This window comes from Seriola lalandi, unplaced genomic scaffold, assembly GCF_002814215.2.
Source record: "Seriola lalandi dorsalis isolate HSWRI2012SDOR001 ecotype SW California unplaced genomic scaffold, Sedor1 jcf7180002054575, whole genome shotgun sequence".
NCBI lineage: Eukaryota > Metazoa > Chordata > Actinopteri > Carangiformes > Carangidae > Seriola > Seriola lalandi.
The window spans coordinates 248605-273667 of record NW_019525128.1 but is presented as its reverse complement, the minus strand read 5'-3'; the positions used below and the strand labels follow the sequence as shown (position 1 = coordinate 273667).

The 25063-nt window shown below is 44.5% G+C and overlaps 1 protein-coding gene across 1 annotated transcript in view; it reads right to left on the bottom strand.

Moving 5' to 3' along the window:
• Positions 1 to 10130: 10130 nt before the first annotated feature.
• abcg1 (ATP-binding cassette, sub-family G (WHITE), member 1) overlaps positions 10131 to 25063 on the bottom strand; it is a 19129-nt gene continuing 4196 nt past the window's right edge. Inside the window, exons 3-15 of the mRNA XM_023417499.2 lie at positions 21067 to 21184; positions 18242 to 18374; positions 17540 to 17590; positions 17297 to 17442; positions 15586 to 15709; positions 15039 to 15153; positions 14823 to 14968; positions 13130 to 13231; positions 12873 to 13041; positions 12571 to 12671; positions 11328 to 11486; positions 11120 to 11238; positions 10131 to 10999 (exon numbers count right to left, since the gene is read on the bottom strand). Of these exons, the coding sequence (XP_023273267.1) occupies positions 10771 to 10999; positions 11120 to 11238; positions 11328 to 11486; positions 12571 to 12671; positions 12873 to 13041; positions 13130 to 13231; positions 14823 to 14968; positions 15039 to 15153; positions 15586 to 15709; positions 17297 to 17442; positions 17540 to 17590; positions 18242 to 18374; positions 21067 to 21184 (1712 nt within the window). The 3' untranslated portion in view covers positions 10131 to 10770. The remainder of the gene's footprint in view (positions 11000 to 11119; positions 11239 to 11327; positions 11487 to 12570; positions 12672 to 12872; positions 13042 to 13129; positions 13232 to 14822; positions 14969 to 15038; positions 15154 to 15585; positions 15710 to 17296; positions 17443 to 17539; positions 17591 to 18241; positions 18375 to 21066; positions 21185 to 25063) is intronic.

Below are 25063 nucleotides of genomic sequence, written 5' to 3'. Positions count from 1 at the left end.
ATAGAGACTCGATTCATGCCTTATCATAGCTAATGATAACAGCGAAGAAGAACAACGAAGGTCACTGCGCTCCTCTCTGACAACACCTGTCTTAAAAGTAGACACAATAATGAACAGTTCTATACAGGATAATACAGTTTCCCTTTAAGATGGTTATGTTTATCATAAAGTATCACAATTTTTCCAACAGAGAAGCAACCTGAGGTGTGCAGGTACTGACAGCTTTCTCTCTGGTCTGTTTACAACCAGGAAAACACACTTTGAGAATCTTTATATAAGTGTATTGACTTAAAATTAGAGAAAAGAAGACAACAAGACAAGTGCTGAAAAGTCCATAGATGTTATTCACTCTGGTGTCAGCGCAGGCCAGTTTGATGACAGAGTAGTCATTACAGAATAATTTGTTAGTAATGTTCCCACACAGCTGTAAAGAGGAACTCAAAGAAATTGTGACAGTAATTGTCAGCAAAGGTTAAAACTTAAAAATATTACAGCAATAAGCATGGCAACCTTGTTAAATGTCAGGATAACAGATAGCGAGGTATCTGTCATAAGAGATGATGGCTACATTACTTAATGCCAGGATCTGAACCAGCAGGAATGGAAACAACCCTGTGCTACCATACAGTTCATTTACAAACAGGCTGCACAGAAACAGGTACATGGGTTCATGTAAGCTTCTGTTCAGACAGATAACTACAATCAGAGAGGAGTTGACAATAATAATTACAAAGTAAAGGAGAGCAGTTATCATGAAATACAACAAAAGAACAAAACAAGTCCCCCCCCCCCAAAAAAAATAACATTAATTTCACTGAAAGACATCCCATTGAAACAGTGACAGCTTCATGGACATTTTATTTTAAATAAAAAAAAATACACATTATCACATGGTCAGTTTTTTTACTGACCGTTAAACTAATATTTTAAAACTAATGTGAGGCTTGGGGGGGGGGTTTAGGGGAGGTCATTACCAGTCCTCTGTGGACCAGTCACACCAGTACTGAGGTCTGGTTGGGCTGTCTGGTCTCACTGGTAAACAGCTCTGTAATTGCTTCTGAGGGAATTAGTGGAAACAGTGTCTGATGTGAAGACGCCTCAGGGACAAACATGTTGACAGGCTGAAATGACCTTTGACCTGAGGGACTTTATTAACCAAGTCTAACTTAACGAAGTGATCTAACTTTCCCCAGCAGCTGAGGACCTGAGGCCACTGAGAGGTTCACTGTAGTCACAGTTAGTTTGAGAGACAGTTCTTATTTGTGATGAATTCAGATCATTGATCAGATTAAAGCTTCAATAATCAATGTTTTCATGTTGATGAATCCACAGAGGATTTCAGCTCCTGTGGATTTTCTCCTCATCACATGTGCAGTCTGAGCTTTCAGGTCAGATCAGTAGAAAATGCCTCATTGTAATTTATCTGATCAATATTAGAATTTGAAAATAGGCACAAATATTTGATTAATTAGATACAGGGGGGGATAAAGTGGTCTCTGTGACAGACCTTGGACCACTGCTGAGATCTGGACTCTGTTTTACAAACCCTCTTCATATAATAACATTTTGTTTTTAACCAAAGCACAAGAAGAATGAATGAATTAATGTTTGACTAATGAAACTAAAGGAAACTAAAGTTCATATCAAAGAACCACCTGCAGCTAAAGTCAGTTCACCTTCATCAGTCAGATCTCGGTCCTTCAAATATTTTGTATGTCTAGCTTCACGTTTGATGGCAGACTGGATCCTCTTGACCTGGATGATCCCAGACTGACCCGAGGAGAGACTGAAGGCACAGACAGACTTGACCAGGTCATAGTTTTCACTGCTGCAGGAAGCTGCTAACAGCTCCTCCCAGTCTTTTTGCTGCATCTTAAAAACTGATTTGGACAGTTTTCAGTGCTTTGAAACTAATTTATGAATAGAAATGGTAACAAAGTAGAAAAGGAGGGAAACAACAAAGACTGAATACAACCACAACAAATGAACTTGTCAGAGCAACGTAACGTGACGTGGCTGGATACAGAACAGCAGCTGTTCAGAGCAGTTCTCTGAAGAATCACTGATAATAGTTGAAGTGTCAGGATCTTAGTGTTTTTCTGTCTGGAGCTGGGCGGAGCTGACCTGCACACCTGCCAGCAATCTGCAATCAAGTCACCTTCACTCCAGTTTGCATAAAGCCTTGGTCCATCCACAGCTCTTCGCCAGATTGTCAGCTAACCCCAAGTTGTATAGTAAATATATCGGCTCAGAGATTCGTCAGTTTCTCGTTCATTAGCTCTCTCGCTAGTTTTATGACTGAGTTCTTGACCAAAGGGAAGTTGACCTTTGACCTTTTGGATATAAAATGTTGTGACTTCATTTTATCCTGTTAGACATTTGTGTTAAATTGTGTTATAATTAATGAATTAAGTCTTGCGTTATGGTCAAAAATGTGTTTTGTGAGATCACAGCGACCTTGACCATTGAACTTTGTCCACCAAAATCTTTTCAGTTCATCCTTGAGTCCAAATGAACATTTGTACCAAAGCTGAAGATATTCTGTCGAGGTGTTACTGAGATCGTTCACAGGGTCAAAATAGAGTTTAGTGAGGTCACTTTGACCTTTGACCAACACAATTGCTGGGGGCATAAAAATATACATTAGGATGTTAACCAATATCATTATAGTGTGCACGTGTTAATTAAATAATCAACATGATATTTAAAGTGAAGGAAACAGCCTGGGTCTGTCCAGAGGTAACATGAGTCAAAAAGTCTAAATCATCTTTCTAACCACGTCTCCTAGACCTCCGTGGAAAACATCATGATGTGAAGGAGAGTTCATAAGGACTCAGCAAAATAATCTGACACACACTTAGCTTCTTTTTTTTGAACTAGTTTTATTTATAACACAGAAACAAAACAACCAGGATTGAAATGTTGAAATAATAATGAAAAAACTAGAAAATTCCAGGGAAATTTTGAGTGCCACGGGGGCTACTGCCGGGATGAGTACATGATTTATTTCCAGTGTTCAAAAGTCACCCTGATCATATTCTGCTTTTGAGAAATGTCTTGATATAAAAGACTATGATATAAAACAATGTCACATCCCTCCATCATGTATTATGTGGGAAATATCTCATATTCTGTGTTGTTTTTTTTAATAAAACAAGAGGCAACATGTCTTCAAACTGGCATTTAAAGGGTTAAAATCCTGAAAACTAATAAACATTTGGTAGGTTTGAGCAGAACTGAAGTGGTTTAAGAGATGTATGCAAAAAAAGCAGAAAATATATAGTCCAAAAGTCTGAGACCACTTTCCCAGAACGTGAATAGACGTTTAAAGAGAAATGTTAAAAATGAATATGAATATGTTTGTTGTTTTAAAACATGTATATAAATAAAATATATATTTTAACAAATACACTCGCAACATCTTATAGTCTACCATTTAAAAATTCAATATATCAATATATATATATATATGTATATATTTACATATACATTTTACTATGGGTATCCGGAGGATGTAAATATGTGATGCACACTTAACACTTAATCACCACAGTATAACACCAAGTCAGTTAAACTTCAGGGATATCAATCTGTCCATTTAGGAAGCACAAGTGATTGAATCAGTGAATCAGTTTCACCTGCTTTGGTGCAAATGAAAGTGACAACAGGTGCAATGGAGGCAAAAGCAAGACAAGCCTCAAAAAGGGAATGGTTTTACATGTGGTGGCCACAGACAGTTGCTCTCTCCTTCTCTGTCTTGACTGATTCTTGTCTAGTTTTATGTTTCGCTAGTGTCCTTGTCACTACTGGTAGCATGAGGCGGTACCTGCAGCCCAATCAGGTTGCACAAGTAGTCCAGCTCCTCCAGGATGGCACATCCATACGTGCAGTCGCAAGAAGGGTTGCTGCATGGAGGAGATACCAGGGGACCGGCCGTTACATGAGGAGATCTGGACAGGGCCGTAGAAGGGCATCAACCCAGCAGCAGGACCGGTACCTGCTCCTTTGTGCCCTGCAACATGATTTCCAGCAGGCTACTGGTGTGCATGTTTCCGACCAAACTGTCAGAAACAGACTCCATGAGGGTGGCATGAGGACCCCACATCCTCTAGTGGGACCTGTGCTCACAGCCCAGCACCCTGCAGCTATATTGGCATTCACCAGAAAACACCAGAATTGGCAGGTCTGCCACTGGCAACCCGTTCTCTTCACAGATGAGAGCAAGTTCACACTGAGCACGTGACAGGCGTGAAAGAGTCTGGAGATGCTGTGGTGAACGTAATGCTGCCTTTAACATCATCCATCATGACCGGTTTGCAGTGGCTCAGTGATGATCTCGGGAAGCATATCCTTGGGGGGTCGCACAGACCTCCATGTCATAGCCAACGGGACCCTGACTGCTGTTAGGTTCCGGGATAAAATCATCAGAGTGATTGTCAGACCTTACGCTTGTGCAGTGGGACCTGGGTTCCTCGTGGTGCAGGACAACGCCCGACCTCATGAGGCCAGAGTGTTTAGGCAGTTCCTGGATGACGAAGGCATTGATGCCATTGACTGGCCCTCACCTTCCCCTGACCTAAATCCAATTGAGCACCTATGGGATGTTATGTATCGGTGCAGCTGACGTTGCCACGTACCGCCACAGACTGTCCAGGAGCTCACTCATGCCCTGATCCAGGTCTGGTAGGAGATCCCCCAGGACACCATCCCTTGACTCATCAGGAGCATGTCCAGACGTTGTTGGGAGTGCATACAGCCACGCTGTATATAAACACCTCAGTTAGTTAAAGTGAGTTGTGTGTTTGGTTTTTCTGATATAGGACAGACTGGGACCTCAGACTGATCTGAGATCTGAGATATACATGAAATGACTGGACAGAGACTCAGCTGTCTGACTGCAGAAAGGAACAGTGAGTTCCTGATGCTGTTAAAAGTTTTACTGTCTCAAGGAAGAATTTTGTTCTGTTGCATAAGATAATCAAACTTCGATATAATAAAGACTTAGTCAGAAACATGATGATATTAAATGTAATGATCTGTTTAATAAAAGCTAAAAGCAGGGTGTCTGTGACCACAACAGATAAGCAGGCCTGTTGAATAAACTGTTGATGACCTGGACAGAGGTCCAGTTATTTAGTTCTGTGGAAACAGTGAATTATATTTGTGATTTATTAAAGTTTGCATCAGAGAAACTTTCATAAATAGGTTTGAGCATGTTCACAGTTCATTTTTGATCTTCTGATGAACTAACAGGTGAACTGAAGTCAAAGTAAATTCAGTGATGTTGCTTCACTGATGTGGTAAAAGACCGCAGAGCTTCCCAGGTGCATGCTGGGAGGTTTTCTCTACCAACAACAGAATGCCTTCCTGTCATTTCATTATAAATAAATTAGACTGTTAATCATTATTCCTGCAGATTTAAAGACTTTTAAACTGTTTAAAATATAAACAAATAATTGACAGGAGTTTTGAATATCTCTGATTGATTTTTGAGTCTCTGATTAGTCATGTGATCAGCTGATAGGTGTCTGTGAGCAGGAGGAAGTCACTGAGTTTCTGTTCTGTTCCATTAGTTAACTGTGAGAAAACAGCTCCACCTGCTGGTCACAGAGACTCATTACACATCCACATCATAAACACGTTTCAGAAAGTACAGTGAGGACTTACTGCTCTGTTTCTGTGTGAATTTGTTCAGTAAAACCAGAACTTGTGAGCTCAGGTTCAGGTCATATGACCTTCTCTCACTCTGGTTTAAACATGTGGCAGCCTCTGACTTCATAGCAGCACTGAGGACTGAATTATTAATGTTTTCTGATTGTTTATAAATTATTGCGAACAACAGAGAGGTTGTCTGACCTCTGAATAAAACTTTCCCACTGATAAACATACATACATAAGCATTCACATACATTCAAACTTATAGAAGCAAACCTGGTAGCCCACATTGTAGGATAAAAATGTCAATGGTCACGATCAATGTGGTCATTGCTTAGGGCTGGCAGCAGGTGAAGCAGCCAAGAGTGGTGCTTTGGAATGACCAAGTGGGGGTGAAGCCTCAATTGGTCAATATCCTGGGTGCAGCTATCGGGGAAGGGTTGGCAATGCCCTCCCCTGTGTCAGCACCATTTACTGTACAGCACCCCTCCTCTGCCCATGTGAGGCAGGGGGAACTTGATCTAGTGTGTTCCACATCTGATGCATCGCATGAAGGGGAGCTTTAAATCATGGGGAGTCGGAGGTTGAAGACCTCCCCCCTGGTCAGATGTGTGTGGAGAGAAGGCAGGTAGAGGAGGCACAGAGGCATCCACTTCACCTCTATTGCCAATTCATTACTCTGGCCGCTCAAGCATTGGGAATTGGCTGTGGACCACCACCTCCCATGGATAAGGCCTTAGGGGCCTTGGTTTCCCCCGCCAAATCTGTCTTGGGGAAGCCAAGTTGCCCCAGCAGGAACACGAAAATGATGGATGCCAAGCTTGCCAGAGTGCATAGCTCTATAGCAATCCAGGGACAGCTAGTTAATATAGGGGCTAATTTGGCCTTGCATCAGCGCCAGCTGGCACAACAGTTGGAGGAGGGAGGTTCTTACCTGGTTGCTGAGGTACAGCAGGTGTCCTCACTCCTGGCTAAGCTAATGAAAGAGCAGGCGGTGGCAACGGGCAGGACCATGGCCTCCCTCTGGATGGTGAGGCGTCATCTCTGGCTGTCTCAATCACAGCTGCAGGGGTAAGGCCCTGTCTGTTTGCTTAGTATGCCCGCCGTTGTGCTAGGGAGATGTTAGGAATGCTCCAACAGTGCCGTGAACATCAGGTCCCAACAGCTCCACGGCCTGGGCCACCCCAGCTGGACTCTGTGGCTTCAGGTGACCTACGGGTCTGTTTGAGGCCAACTGTTAGAGCTAAACGTGATCAGCGGAGAGGGCAGGGCCATGGCCAGGGACCCCCCAAAGCCCCCCCTCAGTCCTGATGGCTCTAGGAACCTGGCCTCCCCTTGCTGCCTCTCAGGACAGCTCCTGTGCTGGGAGACACTTGGGGTGGACCCCTGGGTAGTTTCTACCATTACTCAGGGTTATCATTTGCAGTTTTTGCATCCACCCCCACTGATGAGATCAACAACCTTTTCAGTAGTGGCAGACCCTCAGTGCAGGAGGGTTGTGCCTGCAGAGATCAACACTCTCTTGGCGAAGAAGGCCATCAGAGAGGTGACACAATCTGCAGGCTGGGTTCTATTCCCGTTATTTTTCATTCCCAAAGAAGATGGGAGGCTGAGACCAATATTGGATTTGAGGGGGCTCAACAAGTTTTTGAGACCCCTACGATGCAAGATGTAGACTGTACCGAGGGTCTGACAGGCTATCCTCCAAGGCGACTGGTTTGCCACGATCAACCTACAGGATGCATATTTTCAGATCCCAATATGGGAGGGATACAGATGCTACCTCAGGTTTGCCTTCGATGGCAGAAGCTTGAGTTCTGTGTCCTCCCATTCGGGATATCACTGGCCCCTTGCACACTCACAAGGTGCATGGATGCAGTCCTAGGACCTTTGTGTCGGGAAGGTCTTCGCATCCTCAAGTACCTGGACGACTGGCTGGTGTGTGCTCACTCGGAGGAGCACTGTCACAACAATGTGGCCTGGCTCCTGCAGCACATAGAGCACCTGTGCCTGCTCCTCAACAGTAGGAAAAGCAGGCTCCAGCCCTCACAGACTATGGAATTCCTGGGCATGTGTTTGGATGCCAAAGCAGGAACTCTAACTCCTGGAAGACACGCCGCCCTCAGAGCTTGTTTGTCCCAGTTCCGTTTGGGGGTGAAGGTAACTTGGAGGTTATGCCTCCGTCTTCTGGGGTTGATGGCATATAGCCATAGTAGGCTGGGGAGCTGTGCATGACGGCAGAGGCATCAGCGGCGGGTAGCACGGGTCCTGGTTGGCACAGCACATCAATCTTCTGGAGCTACAGGCTATCTACTAGCTTTTCTGCACTTCCAGCCAGAATCGCCACATGCTGGTGAGGACCGACAGTACAGTGGCAGCAGCCTATGTAAACAGACAGGGGGGTCAGGGCTCCCCTTGCCTTTGCAGATTGGCTCGGACGATATGGGAGTGGTCATACCCACATTTTAAGTCCCTGAGAGTGATGCATGTGCTGGGCCAGACAAACCATGCGGGCGACCAGCTCTCCAGGGGCGGGCCCTTCCCCAGAGAATGGAGGCTGCATCCAGAGGTTGTACACCAAATCTGGGACCACTTTGGTACTGCCATAGCAGATCTCTTTGCCTCCTGAACTGAAAGTCTCTCTGCCTGGACATGTTCACCTTCCTGGTGAAGAAGTATCATGATTATAACTTTGAACTGACACATGAACTGACAGTGACTCACTCCAGTGATGATGTAGAATCCTGTATTCTCCTGCCTCTCTGTTGTTAACCTTTCCTGGCTAATAGTCTGGACCTTCAGTGGTCCACAAGCGCCCCTTTGTGGTTCGAGTTCATTTGTTTTAAATGTATTGTTTCTCAAACTGTTTGAGTGACAACAGAGCCTGATAGTGATTAGTGTTTATGTGCTGTTTTTAATATGAAATCAACTCACATGTAAATTCAAACATTATTATTTGAACTGGTTGTTTTACTGTGTTGTTGGACTTCACTGTAAATGACCATTTAGTGACACTGTCTACTCACATAGCAACAACAGTTTACAGTTTGTTTTATGACATCAGAAATTAGTGAAATGAATGGAAATGTGGATGAAGTTAACAGATAGCTTACTATCAAACATGGACAAGAAGAGACCTGTGGATTAAGACCAAGCAGCAACCTCTGATACAGTGTATGTTCTGAGGCTGAAAACTGAACCCAATGTTGAGGTGATAAAACCTGCAGTTCCTCTAATGCCACTAGAGTCTGGCTCCCACACTGAGTCAATCCCTATGGTCAATCTCCATAGACTCCCATGCTAAAATGTCCAACTTAACAGCAGAAATAAACACGTTTACAGCCTGGTACAAAAACAGTTTTGGTCTCCAGAACTAATTTCCTCCTTCATGACGACTGTTTATATAACTCACCTGTTTACATTTTATTAAGGCTTAAAGTTATGGAGAACTGAGGGCGTGGTTTTTTTGAGTGACAGGTGGATGAATGTATTCTTGCCACAAACCCACATGAACCGAAGTCTCTACTCCCCACACACCCCCTTGACCATTTTTGGAATAGCTGGGAGTTAGGGGTGGAGTCAGACACTGCCAAGATGGCGACAGTGGGGCAGCTCACTCTGAGTTTCAAAACCACTCTTCAGATACCCGTGGGTGACGTCACAGAGGCCATCTTTATTTAATGTATATGATTAAGACCAGGTCAATTAAAAAAAAAAGTCAACAGGACACGGTCAGGCCCATGAAAAATGACTGAAACACTGAGAAGCATCTGCTGCTAATCAAGCTAGCTTCAGAGACTATAACCTGCTGCCACCACAAGAGGACAGTAAATTACATGATGGCTGCCAACAGGCATCAGATCTTTTATGGGACAGAACACTGTTCTGAGATCAGATGTAAGGAGAGAGATCACTTCACTTATGTGTCACTTTGACTATTTGTAGCTTTAACTGGCAGTAGATTCCATTCAGCATGCTCCCAGTTAGGAAAGCTGACCGGCAGCACCCGGAAGAGTGGCAAAGTTCAGTGCTATTGTGCACAGGGACACCACAAAAAATGTGTTTTAGACACTTTAAAAAATTCCAACAGAAACAATCCAATATCTATTTAAATAAACACTTCATATAGAATATTTTCAGTGATTTATCTTCCTGTGAAAACAGCAATTTTCCTTTCGCACTACATTTTTCAACGGCTGAACTCCCATATTTCTCAGCTGACCTGCGGCTGCAGTGTAATACAGTGCACTCAGTAGGCGCGTGCATATGTTCCTACCATCCATATGCAAACCTATGCCCATGGTCTGTAGTGATTTTATCTAAAGAATAAATAAAAGTTAGTTGTTTTTTGTTTAGTTTGATGAACCTCTATAGTGTAGAGAGGTCTTTACTGATTGACATGTGTTACTCTCTGAGGTTGTGCTGAATCTGTAACATTTGATGAAACAAAGAAATAAAAAACTGAATAGTCTTGATGTAGGTAACAGAAATCTGAAGTTTTTATTCATAAACAGAGAGATACAGTGGTGGTCTGGTGGCCTGGTGGCCTGATGGTCTGGGTCTGTCCTTTCACCTTTGACCTCAACAATGAACTACAGTAAATTAATGTGGTCTCTGACCTGAGACTCAGACTCTTTAAAAACATACTGATCATGAGCATCCAGAGCCAGAAACTTTAAACGGAGTCTGTCCACGTCACGTTGCCGACTGGAGCAGCTTTTACTCTGAGAGTGGGACATCAGGTCTCTCCAGTCCTGTCAGACAGGCTGTTGTGGCACAGTGAAATCATCAGGAATCAGGAGACCAGCTCCTGATCCTGCAGGACCTGAATGTCCTCACTTTGTCCTCAGTGACTGAGACCTTCAACCGAATCTATTCTACATCTGCAGGCCTGTGACGTCCCCTTCAGACCCACTGGACTGGATTAGACTGGACTCTGCTGCTCCATCGTCTCTTCTTCATGTCATTTTTTTAACAGCAAGCCAAAGTAGATTCAGTGTTCACATGTAGACAAACTCCACAGCTACACACTAACATTGGCCTAAATGCAGGACGCTCAAATCTCCTCCATCTGTGTCTCTTCATCATTGTCCTTCTCTTTGTCCTAGTCCTGGTCTACCTCTCAGCGTTGATCTTGTAACGCAGGATAAAGTAAGCGATGAGCCTCAGAGAGAAGAAGAAGATGGCGAGCACAATGAAGTCCAGGTAGAGTTTTGCATCCAGCATGTCCAGCTCCTTCAGGATGGCCTCGGACTTCTGGAAGTGACATGTGTCGTCTTCGTCACAGTGAAGATCCTCTCGATCCAGACCATAGATGGACAAGATGACACCCTCGAAACCGTATCTGAACCACAACCAGGAGCAGGAGGAAACACTGTTAGAGTGAGGTCACCAATGTTTAGACAGGTGTCAGGTGTCAATGATAAAATACAGCTGCAGTGTTTTAACAGAACAGCACCCCCACCTGACATAGGAGATGTAGGACATCCACTGCAGGTACCAGGGGATGGTGTCGAAGCTGACGAAGAACCCGGAGAACAGCAGCACCGGGATCGCTGTGACCGGTCCCACAAATGTCGCCACCTGCAGACAGAACAGACACACCTGAGTGAGGTCAGCAAGTAAGCACACCTATCTGTGAGGTCACACAGGTGAGCTCAGACAAAGGTGACCTGCAGCGAAGTGGAAGCAGCTCCGATCAGCAGACCAAGACTCTGAGCCACTAGAGAGGTCAGGACCCCCAGAGACAGGAAGAGGAAGAAACGTCCGGCGTCCGGAGGCTGAGCCGTCATCCAGTACACAATACTGCAGTAGACCACCGGGAAGACCACCTGTACGGCAGAGGACACAGGACAAGTCTGTCATACACCTAGGCTTCATGTCTGTTCTGGTGCAGGAGGTGCAGGAGGAGGAGGAGGAGGGAGGAACAGCAGAGGAGTGACAGGAGGAGGAGGAGGAGGAGGAACAAGAGGAGGAGGAGGGAGGAGGAGGAGGAGGGGGGGCAGCAGTGAGTTGACAGGAGAAGGAGGACGAGGAAGAGGAAGGAGAGGATGGAGGAGCAGCAGAGAAGTGACAGGAGGAGGGTGAGGAGGGAGGAGGGAGAGGAGGAGGAACAAGAGGAGAAGGAGGAGGAGGAGGGAGGACGGAGGAACAGCAGAGGAGTGACAGGAGGAGGAGGAGGAAGGAGAGGATGGAGGAGCAGCAGAGAAGTGACAGGAGGAGGAGGAGGAGGAAGGAGAGGATGGAGGAGCAGCAGAGAAGTGACAGGAGGAGGGAGAGGAGGGAGGAGGGAGAGGAGGGAGGAGGGAGAGGAGGGAGGAGTGAGGAGGAGGAGGAACAAGAGGAGGGAGGAGGGAGGAACAGCAGAGGAGTGACAGGAGGAGGAGGGAGAGGAGAAGGAGGAGGAGGAACAAGAGGAGAAGGAGGGAGAGGAGGAAGGAGAGGATGGAGGAGCAGCAGAGAAGTGACAGGAGGAGGAGGAGGAGGAAGGAGAGGATGGAGGAGCAGCAGAGAAGTGACAGGAGGAGGGAGAGGAGGGAGGAGGGAGAGGATGGAGGAGCAGCAGAGAAGTGACAGGAGGAGGAGGAACAAGAGGAGGGAGGAGGGAGGAGGGAGGAACAGCAGAGGAGTGACAGGAGGAGGAGGGAGAGGAGGAGGAGGAACAAGAGGAGAAGGAGGGAGAGGAGGGAGGAGGAGGAGGAGGAGGTGGTGGGAGAGGAGGGAGGAACAGCAGAGGAGTGACAGGAGAAGGAGGAGGAGGAAGGAGAGGATGGAGTAGCATCAGAGAAGTGACAGGAGGAGGGAGAGGATGAGGAACAAGAGGAGAAGGAGGAAGAGGAGGAGGAGGAAGAGGAGGAGGAGGGAGAGGAGGAGCAGGAGGAGGAGACCACAGACCAGCTGCTCTGTGAGGATCACCTGAAAGGGGACGTCAGCCATGGTTTTGGCCAGGTAGTACGCCTTCAGGCTGTACCAGTAGTTCAGGTGTTCCCTCAGGAAAACTCCCATCTCCAGGGGAACTGAAACACACACACACACACACACACACACACACACACACACACACACACACACGTCAGGTGATGGGATGTAACAGGTCTGACCAAAATGAAAGTGACTTTAATGTCCAGTGTTTGTTCATAGATTAGATGTGGATGAGTTTCCTGCAGCTGTTCCAGATGTTTAATAACACTGTTGGTTGTGTTAGTGCAGAGACTCACATGTGAGCACAGTGGGCATCAGCGCAGCAAACATGAGGAACAACATGGAGAAGAACAGGAACCCTGAGTTACTCAGAACCTTCTTGGCCTCGTTTCCAATTCCCAGGTAGAGCAGACCAATCAGAACGCCGATCCCAATGTGAGACGAGATCCTCAGGTGGGTCAGCACCTACTCAACCAATGACAACATTTCTTACTACAGCTGTTTTTCCTGCGGTGGCTGTAACTGTCCACCGGGTGTTGCTGTGCGCTCTCACCGAGTCTCTGAGGATGCTGAGGAAGGTTCTCCGGAACAGGATGGAGAACTGGGTCATGCAGCTGGCTGAGAAGCTGTGACAACCTTCAGATGATGAGGACTCCTGAGAGGGAGGGAAACACAGAGTCAAGTCTTCATGAAGTGTTCTATGAAACTGGGACATGAAGAACAGATGTAGTAGATGCAGACAGATGTTTAAGGATTTTTATCTGTAGAAAAGGGTTTATGAAAACACTGCAAAGATCTCAAAACTTGACCTTTGACAGTTGGACACATTAGAGCTTTCAGAAAAATACTAAACCTTACATTTTGTTGAACCTAAACAGAGTGATGCAGATAGAAGCCTCTATCAGAGTGTGGGTCAGTTTATATTGATAGGAAGCAGATCAGGGTCGGGGGCCTGGGGTTGAGGATTTAGGGAGTGAGTACCAGGCACTGGGCAAGGCAGTGAGTTGGAGGCTTGTCCAGACCCAATATACAGATATACAGATATATAGATATACATAAATATACTGCTCAAAAAAATTAAGGTAACACTTACATCACGTCAGACCTTGATGAACGAATTATTCAAGTTGAAAATCTTTACTGATGTACATTGTATAATCCGCCCACTGAGGACTGGATTCACAATCACACCCAAAATCAAAGTACAAAATTGAAATCACAGGCTGAGCCAACCTGCGTGAATTTCATCACAGCAACTCATAATGTGACTCAGTAGTGTATGGCCACGCGTGCCTGCACTCCCTACAACGTCTGGTTATGCTCTTGATGAGTCGGCAGATGGTTTCCTGGGGGATTTCCTCCCAGACCTGGATCAGGGCATCAGTGAGCTCCTGGACTGTCTGTGGCAGTACTTGGTGGTGTCAGATGCTCTTGAGACTGTGCTGGGAGACACAGCAAACCTTCTTGCGACTGTACATATGGATGTGCCACCCTGGAGGAGCTGGACTACCTGTGCAACCTGATTGGGCTGCAGGTACCACCTCATGCTACCAGTAGTGACAAGGACACCAGCAAAACACAAAACTAGACAAGAATCAGGAAGGAGGAGAGAGCAACAGTCTGTGGCCACCACATGCAAAACCATTCCCTTCTTGGGGGTTGTCTTGCTTTTGCCTCATTGCACCTGTTGTCACTTTCATTTGCACCAAAGCAGCTGAAACTGATTCACAATCACTTCTGCTTCCTAAATGTACAGATTGATATCCCTGAAGTTTAACTTACTTGGTGTTATACAGTGATGATTAAGTGTTCCCTTAATTTTTTTTGAGCAGTGTATATACATATATACATATATACAGATATACAGATTCAAATAGATGTTCTGGACTAAATTGACAAAATAAAACAGAATAAAATAAAATAGACAGAAATGAAAAATATGTCAAAGATCACATTCGTCTGCAGTGGTGTGATCCACTCAGAGATCATACAGGCAGACATGTCTCAGTATGAACAGTACAGGAAAATCTCAGTGTATATTACATGCTTCATCACATGCTGCTACATGCTACATGCTACATGTATCATGCTTACATGATTTGAAAATAATCCAGGAACCATCCTCATCATCTACAGCTGATTTCATCACATTAAACTTTAGCTACAGCAGCAACATTTCTCGCAGCTTTTATTTTGGTAGGAACTCTGTCACCAGTGTAAAATGTTGGGGTGGGCTTGTTTCTCACTTCCTCTGTGCGCTGCCACAGGAACAGGTGGTGGTTTGTGTCTCCGTTCAACTCCGTCTGATAGTCCTTCTCACACTTCCTGTCCTGAATGGCCTTCACCAATCTGACCGTCTGGTCGCCGTACTCTCCAGACGCCAACTCCATCACTGTGGAAGAGGAGCAGCAGTGAGTCGCAGAACCTCAGGGAGAACCAGCTTCAGTTAGTCTGGGTCTTACCGAAGTCAGCAGGGTTGTGGTAGGTGGGGCAGTTGAGTCCGAGGTCTCTCAGGTAGGGAACCAGACTGGAGACCCTCCCTCTGTAGATACACTGACCCTGACTCAGGACGTACAGCTGCAACACACACACACACACACACGCACGCACACACACACACACACATGCGCACACACACTGTCACATCCATCACAGGCCAGAACAGATCCAGTTCTGCTGATCCAGCTCTGCTCTGCTCCTTGTCTGTAATGTAGTGCAGTGAGGGGACTGTGCAGTGTGTGTGTGTTGTGTCGTATTGTGTTGTGTCGTGTGTGTTGTGTTGTGTTGTGTGTGTTGTGATGTGTTGTGTGTGTTGTATTGTGTTGTGTCGTATTGTATTTCTGCGTGTTTAGTGCATTGTGTTGGGTTGTGTCATGTTGTGTCATGTTGTGTTGTGTGTGTTGTGTCGTGTTGTGTGTGTTGTGTTGTGTTGTCTCTTGATGTGTGTGTTGTGTTGTGTTGTGTTGTGTTGTGTGTGTTGTGTCGTGTTGTTGTGTTGAGACCGTTCACCTTGTCGAACAGTTCGAACAGTTTGGCGCTCGGCTGGTGGATGGTGCAGATGACAGTTCGTCCTCCCTGAGCCAGAGCTTTCAACAGAGACACCACCTGGAAACAGGACGAGCTGTCCAAACCGCTGTGACATGCAGACACAGAGAGACAAAGAGATAGAGAGACAAACAGGCAGACAGAAAGACAGAAACATAGAGAGACAGAGAGATAATGAGAAAAAGACAGGGACACAAAGAGGCATAGAGAGACACAGAGACAAATAGACAGACATAGACACAGGAGGACAGTCAGTTTCTCAGTCGTGTAGTTGTTTTCACACAGTTTTTCTGACACAGGTCTTTGTGTCTTTGAAAGTGACAGTACAGAACCAGGACCTGTGACCTGTAAACACCTGGTCCTGGTTCCTGATCACTCAGCCTCTCTGCAGGTGTGTCACCTCAGGGTTAAGTGGTAGTTAAACGAAGTGTCTGACTTCAGTGATGGAGCAGGTGACTCAGGTGAATCCAGCTCAGAGTTCAGAGAGGTGGGAACCAAAGTCCCTGGACCCAGGTCCCAGGACTACTCAAGATCCATGTCAACATCACATCCTGGCTAAGATCAGAACCACTAATATGTAGGTAAACACCCTGGTTGTTCTGGTCTGAGCCTCTGCGATGGTCTGCAGTAACCTCAGTCTTATGTGACACCCACTCAGACAGGAGAACCGTGTCTGACTTCAGACAAGTCGGTCCAGGTCCAGGACCTGTTTTAGGTGAGGACAGGCAAAGAGCTCGAACCTCAGGGACAGTTTTATAATCTGTACAAGACACGACGTCCTCTGTCCTCACACCCTCGATTCAGACCAGGAAAACACAAAACCCTGTCTGTCCCCCACCCCATCCACCCAGAGGACCCTGTCCTGGTCCAGCATAACCCGGTTTCCTCTGAAGCTGGTGAAAGTCATTAAATCCAGTATCTTCTGCACCAGCTAGTTCCAGCTCTTCACTGATGCTGGATCATGTTAAAACAGTCAAACCCAAACACTACCTCACACACTTGTTCCAGAGCTCTCAACTATATCACATGGTCTTCATCATGAGGATGGAGGTTGCTCAGTTTTTATTGAATGTTAAAACAAACTTTTTTCTTATCTTATGAAGACCATTTCATACAGCTGAAAGCACAAGAACACACTTGTGCTGGAGTTGAAAGTTTTGTCAAACTGCTTGCGTCCCAGCTCTTATGTCTGCATCATGCAATTAAATGAAAATATTCTTAATGTTTTTTCCCCAAACTTCAGCATGATATATTTAACTGCTGTTTACTACATTATATCCCACTGCAGAATCAGCCTGGTTTAGCACTGCCCAGGGGCCCCCAGCAGTTAGGGTTGTCTAATTTAGAGTAACTGTTTTCCATGACATAAAAAGAAAAACAAGACTGAAACTATATAAAAGGAAACATTAGAAACCACAAACTGAACAAAAAGTACAAAACAAGAAAAAAAAAACTGAAAAACTGAAAATACAAAGACAGTAATGAGACAGTGATATCACTGACCAACACTAGACTTTAAGGTCTTTAGTTTTTGTTGAATCAAATAATTAAATTTGGTCTAAAACGAATGAATATTTGTGTCAGGAGACTAAATCTAGATCAGAATCAGGCCCCAAACTGAACCTGTCCTCAACCCCTCTAAAGTCCCTGCCCCAGCTGTAATTCTGGTTCTGACCTGGTGGGCTCGTCGAAGAACATGACCGGTGGATTGTTGACGAGCTCCAGAGCAATGGCCAGTCTCTTCCTCTGACCCCCCGACAGGTGAGACGTCCTGGTTTTAGCACAGTCCAGTAAACCCAGAGCCATCAGAATCTCCCGGACCTGAACACACACACAGACCATGGACCATAGACCAGACCTGCTGTTAAACCTCTGTGATCACTAACATGACCAGGAATTATCCAGGGGTGGAACTCACCATCTCTCTGCGAGCCTCCACCTTCTCCTGCAACTTCAGGTTGGCTGAGACCTGCAGATACAAGAGGACGTCTCACTGGAGCATCTGAAACCCACCACACTAATAAAGGACTAGATCACAGAGACCAGACTCCAGTGTCCTCTGTGGTACAACACTGAACCAGGACATACAACACTAGACACTGCTACACTACACTACAGCAGATGGAGTGAGTGTTGGAGGCAGCATGAGTCTGAGCAGAGATGGTACACACTGAACCAGCATCATTTTTACACTGGACTCTGCAATTCTCACCTCTGATTGTCTGGATGTGGATCAATTAGTAACCACACAGTACAACCAGAGTTCTCTGACTCTGTGAATGAATGTGTCAGTGTTAAACTGTAAAGACAGCAGCAGTGAGGAAGAGCCAATGAGCCCTGAGCTAAGATTATCTGTGTAACCACCAACAACAACCCAAACAAAGATAAACATTGTCTCCATGACAACCACAGAAGTTTAATTTTAAATGTGTTTGATGTGTACATGAATCTGAAGTGAGTTACTTTTCAATAACTGAATCAGTGGAGAAACAGATTCTCTGTCCTCATGTATGAACACAGGAGGTTGAATTTCAGCAGCTCTGACTGGTGGTGAGTTGGTGTGTATGATTGGAGCACAAACATGTTTTCTGAGGGTCACCATCATCATCATCATTTGTACCATCATTGCCTCCTGCACAGTGAGGTGCGGCAGCAGCATGTCATCCTGCATGATGTAACAGGAAACTTTCCTGAAGGAGCGCAGGTCTCTGGGCTGGCTGTTGATCAGGATCTCCCCCTTCATCCCGGTCTCCCTGTTCAGAAAAAGGAACACGCTGATACAGGACTAGACTGCAGATACAGGACTGGATCACTGATATAGGACTGAACTACAGATACAGGACTAGACTGCACATAGAGGACTGGACATCAGATACGGGACTGAACCACTGATACATGACCAGACCACTGATACAGGGCTAGACCACTGATACAGGACCAGACCACTGATACAGGACTAGACCTCTGATACAGGGCTAGACCACAGATGAAGGACTAGACCACTGATACAGGGCTAGACCACTGATACAGGACCAGACCACTGATACAGGACCAGACCACTGATACAGGACTAGACCACAGATGCAGGACTAAACCACTGATACAGGACTGGACTATAGATACAGGACTGGATTATAGATAAAGGACTGGACTACAGATGCAGGACTAGACTGCACATACAGGACTGGATGACAAATACAGGACAAGACCACTGATACAGAACTGGACTACAGATACAGGGCTAGACCACTGATACAGGACCAGAATTCTGATACAGGACTAGACCACAGATGCAGGATTAGAGCACTGATACAGGACTGGACTATAGATACAGGACTAGACCAATGATAAATGATTGGACTACAGATACAGAACTACACCACTGATACAGGACTAAACCACTAATAAAGGACTAGACCACCGATACAGGACTGGATTATAGATACAGGACTAGACCATTGATACAGGACCAGACCACTGATACAGGACCAGACTATAGATACAGGACTAGACCACTGATACAGAACTGGACTATAGACACAGGACTAGACCACTGATACAGGACCAGACCACTGACACAGGACTGGACTATACATACAGAACTAGACCACTAATACAGGACCATACCACTGATACAGGACTAGACTATAGATACAGGACTAGACCACTGATACAGAACTTGACTATAGACACAGGACCAGACCACTGACACAGGACTAGACCACTGATACAGGACTGGACTATACATACAGGACTAGACCACTGACACAGGACTAGACCACTGATACAGGACTGGACTATAGATACAGGACTAGACCACTGATACAGAACTGGACTATAGACACAGGACCAGACCACTGACACAGGACTAGACCACTGATACACGACTTGACTATACATACAGGACTAGACCACTGACACAGGACTAGACCACTGATACAGGACTGGACTATACATACAGGACTAGACCACTGATACAGGACTAGACTACATATACAGGACCAGTCCACTGATACAGGACCAGTCCACTGATACAGGACTAGTCCACTGATACGAGGTCAGATCACTGATACAGGACTGGACTACAGATAAAGGGCCAGACCTCTGATACAGGACTGGACTACTGATACAGGACCAGACCACTGGTACAGGACTAGACTGCAGATACAGGACAAGACCACTGATACAGCACCAGGCCACTGATACAGGACCAGAACACTGATACAGGACCAGACCACTGATACATGACTAGACCTCTGATACAAGACTAGACTACGGATACAAAACCAGACCACCGATACAGGACTAGACCACTGATACAGCACCAGACCACTGATACAGGACTAGACCACTGATACAGGACCAGACAACAGATACAGGACCAAACCACTGATACAGGGCTAGACCACTGATACAGGACCAGACAACAGATACAAGACAAGACCACTGATACAGGACTAGGCTGCAGATATAAGACAAGACCACTGATACAGGACTAGGCTGCAGATACAGGACTAGACCACTGATACAGGACTAGACTGCAGATACAAGACAAGACCACTGATACAGGACTAGGCTGCAGATACAGGACTGGAGAGAAGGTACAGGACCAGACAAATTGATACAGGACTGTACTACAGATACAGGACCAGACCACTGATACAGGACTGGACTATATATACAGGACTAGACCACTGATACAGGACTGGACTATTGATACAGGACTAGACCAATGATACAGGACCAGACTTTAGATGCAGGACTAGACCACTGATACAGGACTGGACTATAGATACAGGACCAAACCACTGATACAGGACTAGACCACTGATACAGGACCAGACAACAGATAGAGGACCAGACCACTGATACAGGACTGGTCTACAGATACAGGACTAGACCACTGATACAAGACCAGACTGCTGTTAGACTGGTCACTGATAAAGAATACTGTATTGTGTATCAGTTATTAGTGGTACAGTATCTGGTTTGTCCCTCAATACTATACCAGTCCTGTTCCAGCTGTAGACTCTGTAAAGACGCCATGTCTGACATGTCGGTCCAGCCTCTGCTCATTTTCTTGAGCATTCTACCGTTTTCACGTGTAGTTTTAGTTTTTCTTAGAAAGTGACGACGAGGCAGCAGAGAGCTCTGAGACAAACATGATTCTGGGCTGTAGAGGTAATCCTGATTTGACTCCAGCACAGAAACTGAACCATGAAGACTGAAGAGCAGTGCATCCATCAGTTTAGTTTACTTATGAGGTGTGGAGCAGCAGTGATACAGATCCTTTTCTAACGATGTCATCCTCTCACATTTTCTACACAATATTCAAAATGAATAAAGCAGATGAAACCAACATTCTCACACTTCATGCTCCAGTCTATTTAGCATGAGGCTTCAGAGATGAGACTTTAGCAAGCTGCTACCACTAAGAGATCTCACCTGTACCCAGCCAGGATATTCATGAGGGTGGACTTTCCAGCTCCTGAGGGCCCCATGATGGCCACCAGGTCCCCACTGGTGAATTTCCCAGAGATCCCTTTGAGCAGAGTTTTGTAACCTGAGACAGAACAGAAACAATCAGTGAGCAGGTTCCCAGCCAGGCTGAGAACAGCTCTTTGTCCACAGTTTCATGAGTCAGGTTTCATATCAGTTTGGAGGTTTTTCTCTCAGTCTGGTTTCATTTTAATCTGCTCACATTCACACAGACTCTCACTGATGTGCTGACAAAGCTCAGGTCACATGTGATCACATACGTCAGGTCCGGGATGTGGCAGGGTCGGTTACAAGTCTTCAGGTTTATTTAATAATTGTTGTCCTGCATTGTTCTAAGCTTTCTGCTCTTTGCTTTTCTATGGTATATTGTGACTTGCAGTTGGCATGAATATGATGTATTGCGTGTGTTTGGATGTTTTGATTTGTTGCTGTTGGTCTGCACAAAGTCTGAACAAATGATAAGAAATGAATACTGTTTTGAAGAGGATTCATAGTGGTGAGTACATATGCACCAACCAAAGGAAAACGCTACAGACCCATCTTCCTTTGTTGGTTAAAGATACAAATAACACTTTTGTTGTGCAGGACCTTGTTCTACTGGATTGCTGCACTGTCACTGTTGACCTGCCTCATCCAGGTCATTCCCTATATATAGATAGAGGAGTACTCTTCATATATCATTCATAATCTCGTTTTCTACCTCTGGTCTCTGACTGTTACCAAGCATCATTTCATTCTTTGCATAAAATGACAAGTGAAGTGTCTTATAATGATAATTAATATCATTTATATTCAGCAGATGATTGGTTTTCAATTATTAAATGAGTTGATCCACAGAAAATTTATTGGCAACTATTCTGGGAACTGAATATTCATTTTAGTCATTGCTTTTGCCTCTAATATTCTGGTGTCAGTTTCTCCAGTGTCTCAGCTGTTTTTCTGTTTTTCAAACCAAACCACACCTGTCAGACAGGTGAGAGACAAACTGAAGAGTATATCTGTCACTCCTGCAGAAAGAATCTAATAATCTTGACAATGTCATTACTTTATTAATAACATTAATTATACAAATTGGGTTACCATGGAAATCAAATAGGAAGAGGAGGATGATAAGGATAACCTGCAGTAACCACTGCAGTGTTTATCTGCTGATGGAGCCTGAACTTTCTTTAATGAGATTATCAGGTTTTATCTGACTGAGTAGGATTTAATCCTCTCTGACCGACAGTAACCTCCACTGCATGGACGGATACTCTACTGCTGCAATACACACTGTACTGCACTGGTACACACTATACTGCAATTATACACACTGTACTGCACTGGTACACACTATACTGCAATAATACACACTGTACTGCACTGGTACACACTATACTGCTGTAATACACACTGTACTACAGTACACACTGTACTGCAATAATACACACTATACTGCAATAATACACACTGTACTACAGTGATACACAATGTACTACAATCGAACACGCTGTACTACAACCATACTAACTGGATTGCGATATTAGACACTGTAGTTCAATATTACACACTCTACTGCAATAATAACCACATGTGAGGCAATAATACACATTGTACTGCAATGATAAACATTTTACTACAATAATAAACACTGTACTGCAATACTGTACACTTTACTTAAATGTTACACATTGTACTATAGTGATACAAATTGTACTATAGTGACACACATTGTACTGTAGTGATACACTCCATACTACAATATTATATATTGTACTGGACTGATACATGCTCTCCTTCAACTATACACAATGTAGTGCACTGCAATATTACACACTACGTATACTGATATAATGCACATTACTATAGTAATACTCACTGCACTAAAGTAATACACACTGCACACACTCCACAGTAAAGCACATTGTACTATAGTGATACAAACTGTGTGATAGTTATACACATTGTACTGTAGTGATACACACTGTACTGCAGTAATACACACTGTCCTGTGGTAGAGGCTGAAGGAAACTGCAGATTGTAATGAAAGAATAAAAGACTGATTTTTTTGCTGGAGAACCTCAGATATTTAAGATATTTAAGAGAAAATAATGGACATTGCACTGCTGTAATAAACACTGTACTGCAATAATACACACTGTACTGCCATAATAAACACTGTACTGCAATAATACACACTGTACTGCCATAATAAACACTGTACTGCTATAATACACACAGTACTGGAGTGAAAAACGCTCCACTGCTGTAATACACATTGTACTGTAGTAATTCACACTGCACTGCAGTAATACACAATACTAAGTAATGCACACTGTCCTGCAAAAATATACATTGTAATACAATGATACACACTGTACTGTAGTTATACACACTGTAATATAATGATACACACTGTCCTGCAGTAATACACACTGTACTGTAGTAGAGGCTGCAGGAAACTGCAGATTGTAATAAAAGAATAAAAACCTCAGATATTTAAGATTATGTGTCTTTGTTTTTCCAGGATGTTGTAATAACCATACAGTATTCAGAGTACACATGTAGTATTTAGGCCACTGCGTCAGAGTAGCCTAAAGGAAACTGACCAGAGTACTGTAATAAATTGTTGACCAGTTGACGCTGGTCTGTAAATTGCTGATCATTATGTAATCTGGGACTAATTGTACAGAAATGGAGACTGATTGTTTAGTTATCTATTTACTAGTTATAGATTAACTAAGGAATTTCTATTTAAACCCTGCGAGTACTTATTCTTTACTCATGTATTATTGAAAACTATGTACTCCATATACAGCATGCTGAGTTAAATAGTGTCTGAGGTTAAATGACATGCTCAGCTGACCCACTCTGAGCTCTCAGACTCTCTCTGACTGAGCTCTGTGTTCTCCTGATAATTAGTACTTACTTCTTTGCTGGAAACATAACCTGAGTATGGAGCTAAAGTCACTTCATAACAGGCGGAAGCTGGTTATAAGTAATTCTAACATCACAATGACAATCAGCAACAAACTGTATGATCACTTTGACCTGCTGGCCTCTCACAATAGCAACATGACTGTTTTTGATTAGATGTGTTAGTGTGTGGTGGGATCTGCTCCTCCCTCAGTGTTGACTGTCAGCCAAACATTCACCAGTGACCAGGAACATTCAATGAACTGAAGTGTGATGATGATGAGAAGAAGCAGCTCTGTTTTATAACGACTCAGAATCAGATTAGAGACAATGAACTGCAGTAACCTCATTAACATGCTAACCAACCTTCAGTCGCTCAGCTAGAGCTGAACTTGAGAAATACCCAAGATGCATCAGGAAAAAAAAACCTGTACGTCACTTTACATCATATGATTACTTGACCGTAATTTTCTCAGTGTTTCAGATTTCAGTATTCTCAGGTGTTTTGTGGCAAAAGCAGCAGCAGCTCTGAACACAGTTCACCTCAACAACATGATCAGGAGTCTCCCTTACACCTTAGCAGGTGCGGTGTGGATTGTTCTCAGTGAAACTCTTGTTTTCTAATCCCTGTAACAACAAAGAGTTAAACTGCTGCTCCAGAAGGAATCTGATCTGTTAAAGACTCTGACAGCATCTCATTACAGACTCAAGACAACAAAACAGCAGCTCAGAGAGACCAACAACAGACAAACGACAGACCAGTGACAGACCAGCAACAGACCAACAACAGGTCAACAACACGACAACAACAGACCAACAACAGACCAACAACAGGTCAACAACAGACCAACAACAGACCAACAACAGGTCAACAATAGGCCAACAACAGACCAACAACAAGTCAACAACAGACCAACAACAGACCAACAACAGGTCAACAATAGGCCAACAACAGACCAACAACAGGTCAACAATAGGCCAACAACAGACCAACAACAGGTCAACAATAGGCCAACAACAGACCAACAACAAGTCAACAACAGACCAA